At 35.8% G+C, this 10,021-nt stretch overlaps 1 protein-coding gene across 1 annotated transcript; it reads right to left on the bottom strand.

The window, feature by feature from the left end:
• Positions 1–3,989: 3,989 nt before the first annotated feature.
• Positions 3,990–4,928, bottom strand: LOC143656082 (olfactory receptor 1J21-like). The gene has a single exon (XM_077127831.1). The coding sequence runs from the start codon at positions 4,926–4,928 to the stop codon at positions 3,990–3,992; it is 939 nt and encodes a 312-aa protein (XP_076983946.1).
• Between the last annotated feature and the right edge of the window lie 5,093 nt (positions 4,929–10,021).

The raw sequence follows: 10,021 nt of genomic DNA, 5'->3' as shown, positions 1-10,021 counted from the left end.
ATTATATATAAATTTCAACGTTATGAAAATGATTCATCTATATTGTGGTATGCATCAGTAGTTCATTATTTTCTGTAGTATTCTACAGTAATCCACAGAATGAACATATGGTAACCTAGTTTACCATTTTCTGGCTGGTAGATAGTTGGATGGTCTCTGTTTTTGTCTATTAAGAATAAAATTTCAAAGAACATTCTCATACAGGTTATCTATTGAGCACAAACATTTGATTTTGCTATACACATAACCAGGAGTGGAAATGCTGCTTCATGGGTCATACACTGCTTAGCTTTAGTTGTTCTCCCCACATTCTAAGACATTATAAGTTCATAGTTTTTAAGAAAATAAGGTAATGATACATAGATACAAATAATACTATGGAATAGGGATCCGAGTAACAACTTATGCATATACAAATGTCAGATAAATGATGCAATTTGCACTGCCATGGTAGTGCAGAAAAGATGAACTTTTAAAATAAATTTTAAAACTTCATTATTAATATGAAAAATGATTTAAATCAATTCCTATCTCACATTACATTAAAACAATCAATTCCATATATTTCAAAGAGTTTCAAGTACTGAAGGCAAATTTTAAATTTTCACACAAAAGTAAGGATCTTATTTTTATGTATCTGGGAAGTATTTCTTTTTCTTCTTAAAATTCAGATATAATTGGCTTAAATCACCATGCAACAGCACACGATTTTAGCAGCCGATGCCAGTTGAAAAGTTTATTGTGGGAAGAAAATCCCCAAGTGCAAGTATAACGAGGTCTGGCTAAATTGTTATCAAAGCATTTCCTATTGATATCCAATTATTCTAACTCCTGAAGGTCCCTAGCTCAGCTTTTTACCACATGGAATTAATTAGGACAGGGGCATGAGTTTCATTCTAGGGACTCAATTGGCTTCTATTTTCCAGGGTCACAAACTTTCCCCTGACTCTGAACAATGTTTTGCCATGTGAGCTGCTAGTTGTAAAGTATTGGTATTTGTGTGTGTGTTGAATTAGTATTGATACGTTTGAATGCAAAGGACATTTACCTTGAAACAGACCTATAGTACCACATCAGCCAACTGAATTCTTCTCTGTAGCTGTTTATGCAAATACAATAAATGATATCAGAGTGTATTCTTAGCCTCTGCCGCTTTTGTGATTTCATATCTATTCCTTATTGTCTATAAAATGGAATGACTGCCATTTATTTCTCAAAGAAGTACTTTTAAATCAAGAACTAATGAACATGCAAATACTGAAAGATGAATTAATAATTTTACATATAATAAAAATAAGACATTGGTAGATTATTTTTTAAAAAGTAACAAGCTTCAAATGATGCAAGACATTTGCAATACGCACAATTGACAAAGTATTCATTTCAAAATCATAAAGACTATCTACAAGATGGTAAACAAAAGAGAAACAATCTAATAGAAAAGGAGGAAAAAAGACAACCATATATTTCATATAGAGGAATCTGGTAGTAATAAGGGTATTGATGGCTCTTGTAAATGGGCTAGGTGGGTCTCTTAGTTGGAAGATGTCTTTTATTAAGCAATGATTCAGGGGCCAGGTTCAGTTATCTCTAGCAAGGGTAATGTGCTTTCAGCCAAGAGTGAAAAAGACCCACAAACATCTTTGAAATCCTGGTCAGGAAATAACACCCATTCTTTCCACTGGGGAGAGTGTATTACCTAGAGTAATAGGAATTGTCAACTACCTCCCAGTGACAATGAAACAATTGGAAAGGAAGTTGTGATATTTTGGTGGAAAACCATCTCTCCCACAAATACCCAATAAATATAGACCAACATACTCTATCTTAAAAACTATGGTTACGCTAACTAAGCTATCCATTTTTGGTGGTTCTAAGTGCATTGCTTGTTTTCTTAAATAAAATAATAATAATAAGGGAACTAGAAAGTAAACCCCAATGAGATATAATTTTGTATTTCTCTGCGAAAAATTTACCAAGTGTTGGTAAAATAACAGGGCTGATGATTGGGGTTTTAAATTAGTATACCCACTTTAGAAGAGAGTATACAGGCAGAGTTATGCAGAGTTGTTCTTCTGGGCACATAATTTATAGACTCTCTTGAATACATGCATTGGCTGCCTATAAGACTGTTCATAACAGCACTGCTCATAATCACAAAATGCTGAAAAGAAATAAAATGTCACTATATGTTCTAGAAAATAGAACACATAAATAAGTTTTATAGTCAGAATGGAATATTATACAACATGAATGAATTTTACAAAGATGATATTAGATGACAAAAGCAAAAAATGCATTATTATTCCATTTACATGCACTGCTAACATAAAATTGAAGGATCAATGTAGAAGGGTTAAACTACAAATAAAGGAAATGACATACTGAAAATATTCAAGATACTGGACACCTTCAAGAGAGGAAGAAGAGACAATTGAAGAAGAGACACAAGTGATTTCAACAATGCTGTTAGTTTTCTATGTCATATATATATATATATATGTATATATATATATATGACATATATGTTGTATAAAACATATACAACATCCAGATATATTTAAACTGCATATATACATGCTCCTTTGTTTGTATGCTATTTTAATATTTTTAAAGTTTAAAATAAAAAATAAAATTTCTAGTAAAAGGTATTGAAAAATTGCTCAAGGGTGCATGTGTAGTTTATGGGTTAGAATGCCCACATTTCATGAGGGAGACCCAGGCTCGATTCCTGGACTATGCAACCCCCCCCCCCCCCAAAAAAAGATTGCTCAAGTCTGAAAAAAGTTCAAGGGATTTAAAAGACACAGACTTGGACCTCACACATTCAGTACTTTGAGTACCACCTCCACTCAATATCGCTGGTTTGGTGGCACCATGCTAGCTGCTAAACCTCTCTTATTTGTAATTCTCTGCTATATATTTGTTGAAAGGAAATGGAATAATGGCTATGAAAATACCTGTCAAAGTAACTGGAATATGGTTATGAAGTTGGTTACTTTTGCCTCGAGTAGCAGCAGTTATTTTCTCATGGACTAAAAGCAAAACTTGAACATTTTCTATGAAAATCATACTTATGCACTTGGGAAAGGAAGTACTTTTTCCCTTATAAATTCAGATATATTCTGATTAAACTACAATGAGGTCCTCCCTTAAATTCAATTCGGGTTGCCTGGATTTCCTGATACCCAGCCTAAGCATTCTCAACCCTATGTCCTGAAAGGCTGAACTTCCTTATCAGAACAGAGTCATCCATAATAACATCACTACCTAAAGAATTACTTTACAATCTCTATTCTCACTGTCATGCCTTACTTCCAGTTGGCCATCCTAGGACACAGAGGATTCCAATCAAGTTTGAATTCACTACCTGAGACTGGAATATTTTCCTGTCTTTTTGTAGAGAACTACCTCATTTCAATTTTTGGCAAGGCTTCATTCAATTTAAAAAAACGATAAAAAACAGTAATACACATGTCATCATCATTTTATTCTCACAACTAAAAACCAAAATTTGGGTGATGGATAAAAATTTGAAACAAAAGTAAAACCAGATTACTAATTAATGTCATTCGAAAAATAATTCAAAAAAGTATTACAGAATTAAATACAAAAGTAAAATCATGGAACTACCATTTTTTGAGAAAAGAAAAATTCTGTTAAATAAAGGCTGTAAACTATAAAAACAAAAATGATAAGAAGCTGTGACTACAAAAAATGTTACATTTGTATTACAAGAAATACCATATACAAAGAAAAAAGTTCTAGGAAATGTCATTGGGCAGATAAATGCTTTAATACTCCAAAATAAACAAACAAAAAAAAACTACACAGAACAGAAAACTAAGTTCAAGATGAAATAGACCGAGTAGAAAGAGGACCAATCAAGATTCAATAAGAAACAGCTATTCTGAGAGGAAAAGATGCTCATGCTGCATGTACAGGCAGAGTTAGGTCTTGTATCCAGTTGATAAAGAAAACAGTGCCCATCATGGTGAGCATGTTCCTTTACTGAGTATATTTCCCAGAGCGCCTTTCATATCCCGATTCCTTAGGCTATAGATAAAAGGATTTAGCATGGGCGTGACCAGAGTGTATAATACAGCCACAACAACATCCTTGTCATTAGAGTTACTGGATGAGGGGAAAAAATATAGTCCAATTATTGCTCCATAGTACAGAGACACCACAGAGAGGTGGGAGCCACAGGTGGAGAAAGCTTTGCATATCCCTTTGGCTGAGGGGACCCTCAGGATGGTGGCCCCAATGTGGCCATAGGAGACAAGGATGCAAATGAATGGGAGAGTAATGACCACCCCCCCAACAGTGAGGATAACCAGATCATTGACTGTGGTGTCAGAGCTGGACAGCTTAAGCAGGGCAGAGAGGTCACAGAAGAAGTGGGGTATGGTGTTGTCTCCACAGAAAGAGAGACGGGTCAGGAGGAGGGTGTGTACCAGGGCACTGGCACAGGATAGGGCCCAAGACACAATTACCAGCAAGAAACACAGGCTCTGACTCATGATGGTGGTGTAGTGAAGGGGGTGACAGATGGCCACGTACCTGTCATAGGCCATCGAGGTGAGGAGAAAGCTGTCAAGATCAGCATAAAGTAAGAAAAAGTACACCTGAGAAATGCACCCAGCATAGGAAATGGATTGACTCTGTGTCAGCATGTTCATCAGCATTTTTGGAGCGGTGACCGATGAAAAGGAGACATCTATGAAGGCCAAGTGGCTGAGAAAGAAGTACATGGGGGTGTGGAGGCAAGAGTCCAGCCTGATGAGCAGGATGATGAGCAGGTTCCCCAGCACCGTGGTCAGGTACATGCCCAGGAAGAGGCAGAAGAACCCCCCCTGCTGCTCTGGCTGGATGGGGAGCCCCAGGAGGAGGAATTCAGACACAACACTCTGGTTTTCCCACCTCATGCTGCTCTTTGTTGCTGGAGAGGAAAAGAGAGATGGAGATATGAAAGATGAGAAATCATCACAACCATCACATAACAAGAACGTTGTTCTGAACTCATCGCTATGGTGAATTTTAACCCGAGATATCTCATACAATCTGGCCTCAGGTTATTATGCATCTACCTGGAAGCCAAAGCAACCTCTTTTGGAGAGGCAATGAACATCAGAATTATATATCAGATCATACCAAGTTCAAACTTGAGGATTCTAGGAGTTCATGACAGAAATCTGAGATTAGGAAATCAGGTCCAGGATTATATCAATTACTAGTTTTTAGAAAAACTATTAGAAGGCTCTGCGATTTGTCTCTTGCCCTCTCTGAACCTTCCTTATTCCTCTCATACACTCTTTGGCTAATGATTTATTTCCTGGATTGGATCAAGATAAAATAATCCAGTGGTTGCTCTGATTCTTCCAGAAATCAGGATTTGGAGACTTGGTAAAAACATATGAAACTGGTCAAGGCAAGAACACTAATGAAATCTATGCAGATAAAAGTTCTAACACATACTTTGTAATAAAGCTGCCTGTTTCTTTTAACAAAACTCCTTCCCTATCAATGAGGTTTTCAGTCTATCATTCTTCTTTCTAAATGAATGTTCAGGAAATCAGGAAAACAAAGACTAGTTGACCTTCTGAGTTCCCACTTTACTTATTCCCTCAATTCAAAGCAGATCACTCTTACTCAAATCCCCAGAACACCTAGATTTTATGCCAGTGGCTCATATTGGATATTTCTCTTGTTCTATTTCTAACCCTCCTTATAATCTGCTAATTCTATCATTCCTCTCTCTTTTTTTCTTCAGTCAGTAAGTCTTAGTCTTACTCTTATAAACATTCAAAAACAATAAGGAAAAATATGATGGTTCAACCTAGTAAAGATATAACTCATGTAATAATTTAAGACTACCAATCACAGTCTTTCTCTTTTTTTCTTAACATGGGCAGGTACCGGGAATTGAACCCAGGTCTCAGGCCTGGCAGGCGAGAACTCTGCCACTGAGCCACTGTAGCCCACCCCAAAGTCTTTCTCTTTGAGTACTCAGAAGGTGCTTCATTATAAGATTCATCCCCTCTTAAGGATAAACTAATGTTTCCGATATTTACAAAATTCTCAAATTTGAGAAAGGTGGCCTCTAAAAAGCCCTGTGCTATTCAGTCCATTATGTTAAAGTTCCTGCTATGGTATTATCTAAGAATTACATTCAGTTTGACCATTCATTACAATGTTATTATTAGTCAGTTTATTACAATAAAGTTCTAGTTAGCGGTCTGATAGGCATGTAGGTTGTTTCTAGTATTTTTCTATTTCCAACAATGTTACAATAAATAGCAAAGTTAATGTGTCATTTTCCACATGGGCAAATGTATCTGTAGGATAACAAGAAATCAAATTACAGGGTATGTACACTCACAGTCTTGATAGATATTGTTAAATTAAAAGAGGCTAATGTGATGAGGAAACTTATTCAAAGAGGATTCTTTACAATGAGTCCTTAATAATAAGGAGATCCTGCCATATAACAATTCTAGAAATGGCATTCTAAATAGAAGCAGCAGAAAGTGTAAGACCTTGAGAGACAAAAGGACTAGGTATTGAGGAGCAGAGAAAATTAAGGAGCATAGGAAGCAAGGGAAAGATACGAGATTGTAGAATTATTTAGGAGCCAGATTATGTAAGTCCTTTTCCACCATAATAGAAAATTTCAGTAGAAACTCCTTAAAATATGTAAGAGAGTAGTTCAAGCATTCTAAACATCTTTCAGAATACTGGGTGAAGAGGAGATTATAAGAAGTCAAGTGTTACAGCAGGAGTCTTAACAGAAGGCTATTGCAAGTTTAACATAATAGCTGCTTATATCAGGACTGCAGCAATGGAAATAAAGAAAATTGAAGAGAAGCGGGGCATTTGAAGGAAAATCCAACAAGACTCACATGTAGATAAAAGATAAATGAAAGGAGATCATTTTTGTCCTGTTCTCTCAAAGTGTGGATAGATGATCAATTTCCAGGTTATTTTAGGTGGAGCTGTCTGTCTATTATACTCATAATCTGGTTTCAGGAGGGGTAGAGTAATGCTAGGAATCAGAAACACACCCTTAATACATGCACTCAGAAGCACACAAACACTTATATGGCTGAATGTAAATTATACTCCTGCTCTGACCTGCTTCCTTAAGTCAAGCGCACAGATACCTTCAGCTACAAGGCATGGGACAGTTCTTCCATTTCTGTCTGCAAGACCAGAATCCAACAAGGTCGGTCTGTGGTCTCAAGGAGGCATTATAAAAGGGAGAAGGGTCATCAGTTCACAATCAAACAAGGAAGATATATTCACACTCCTGTTCACAGCTCCTGAGGAACGGGCATGAGATCTAACTTTGCAAACCATGGAAAGGGCCCAGGAGAAAAGGAATCCCCAAGTTTCAAATTAAAGACAGAGTGAATAATTGCTTCATTTTCCCTTGAGGAAAGAATGGTTTGTCAATAGCAGATAATAGACGAGTTCAACCTTGGAAGAATAGTGATAATAACCACAAAAACTACTCCTAGGAATTTGATGACTCATAAGGCTTTTCATGTTGGAAAAATGAAAGTCAGAGTCCACTCAAGCTGGAAGGTGAATGTGTTAACCTTAGGTCTCTTGTTTCAGAGCCCCATGTTTCTTCAAGAACACCAGAAGAACCACTAACGCTTTTGCTGTTTGACAATGAAGGAGCCCAGGGGGAGTGAGAAAGAGTTTTTATAAATCTTGGTGCTCCTGTCCCCAGATGTAGAGTCAGCATGTATAGATAAAGTTTATCAAAGTATCATAGAAAGATATTCAAGAGATGGTTTCAAATAAACTGCTTATAAAATTGATGCCAAATTAATTTCATATGTCTGCAGGTCCATTTCTTCAATGCCAGATAGAATATGAATGCACTCATGCCCATTTTTTCAATATGAAGAAGTATAAATATTCATAAAGTACTACAAGTTTCTGTTCTGTTTTTATGTTAAAATCAATCTTCCCTTGTAGTTGTTATTTGAATGAAGAAGTTCTGTAAGGTATTTGGACTTCAGAAATTATTGCTGAGTCCTGTGAATGATAGTTGCCCTGATTATAATGTCACCGTTGACCTGCTTGATTTTTCAAAAGTCGCGATTTGACAAGATTCCTTTTCACACCAGAAGATCACTGACAAATCTCTTTTCGTACATGCATGGAGACAAAAATAAAATCATTGACTGTGTTACATTTCTTACTTAATTAAACGGTATGAGAACCTCAGTCTCTTTGAGATAACAATTGGAATTACTACTTCCCCAAGTATCATAAGGCAATTCCTGGGATATTTTCATCTTTATCTTCTGCTACTCCAACTCCCACCCACTGGTCTGGGAGCTTTTTAAAACCTATTCCTCTGTAAGAACTTATGATTTATTAGAAAAATACATGAATGTATGCATGTACAACAAAACCAAAAAATGGGCACAAGAGATTAATAAGAATTTCACAGAAAGGAGACTCAAAAGAGCTAATAATCATATAAAAGATGCTCAACATCATTAGTAATCAGAGAAAAACAAATGAAAACTTCATTAAGATTCAATCGTATATCAGTTGATTAGACAAATTAGATTTGACACTACTTTTTGTTGACAATGGTGTGTATTAACTAGAAGATATGTATATTGATGTATATATGAATAAAGAACTTCTAAAGTCAACCATATATATCAAAAGACATTAATTTCACCTAAGATAGCAAATTTATTGGCATACAGATCTTCCTTATATTCCCTTGTTAGTTGTCAATATCTGTGGCATCTGTAGCAATGACACCACTCTTACATCTGATATTGGTAATTTGGGTCTGCTCTCTTCTTTTCCTCATCAGTCACATTAGTGGTTTATCAATTTCACTGATCTTTTTGTTTCATTTAGGTTTCTTTATTATTCTCTTTTCTAATTTGTTGATCTCTGTTCTGATCATTATTCTTTCCTTTCTTCTGTTTACTTTGGCTGTAATTTGTTCTTCATCGCATCTTAAAGAATATGAGGTCATTGATTGGAGATCTATTTTCTTTACTAATAGAGGCATAAGTAAGTGCAGTTTTGGGTTCAATTGTGTCCCCCTGAGAGACAAGTCCTAATTCCTAAAATCCTGTGTTTGTGACTTTATTTGGAAATAAGGTCTTTAAAGATGTGAGTAGTTAAGATGAGGCCAAGCTGAATTAGGCTGGGTCCATATAAGAGGGACAAATTTGGATACACAGAGAGAGACACAGGGGAGAGTACCATGTGACAACTGAGGCGTAGATTGAAACTCAAGTTTTACCAATAACTGCTAGAAGATAGGGAGGCATGAAACAGATTCTTCCAAAACAAGCTCAGAGAGAGCATGATCCTTTAGATACTTTTTTTATTTCTAGCCTTTAAAACTGTAAGACAGTAAATTTCTCTTGTTTTAAGCTATCCAATTTATTATACTTTTCTATGGCAGCCCTAGGAAATGAAAACAAGTGCTATATAATTTCCCCTAAGTACATCATGGTATCCCACAAGTTTTGATAAGTTGTGTTTTGTTTTTATCCAGTTTAAATAACTTCTAATTTTCTTTTTTTGACTTAAAGAATGCTTTGTTATTTTATCTTGTTTTCAAATTATTTGAAGGAACTTTCCAGAGACTTTCTGTTGTTGATTTCTAATTGCATTGTGGTCAGAATACATGCTTTGTATTACTGGAATCCTTTTAAATGTATTGAGAATTATCTGCCACTTTAAAACAAAGGATGGCCTTTCCTACAATTTCCGATAACAAATTTGTCATTTTCTCTTAAGTCGCCATAGGAAGTATCTTTAGCATCCGTATTTCTACCAAGAATCTCTTCAAAGAAATCTAGATTTTTCTAGCAAGCACCTCACAGTTATTGCGGCCTCTACACATTACCCAAAACCAGATATGTTTCCACATTTTTGTATTTCCAACCACAGCACCCCACTACTGGTACCAAAGCTGTATTAATCAAGATTCTCGAGGGAAACAGAAACAATAGGAGATATCTAT

The sequence above is a fragment of the Tamandua tetradactyla genome, chromosome 2 (genome assembly GCF_023851605.1).
Source record: "Tamandua tetradactyla isolate mTamTet1 chromosome 2, mTamTet1.pri, whole genome shotgun sequence".
Lineage (NCBI taxonomy): Eukaryota > Metazoa > Chordata > Mammalia > Pilosa > Myrmecophagidae > Tamandua > Tamandua tetradactyla.
Note: the sequence above shows the minus strand (reverse complement) of the source record. Positions and strands in the feature narration are given on the sequence as shown.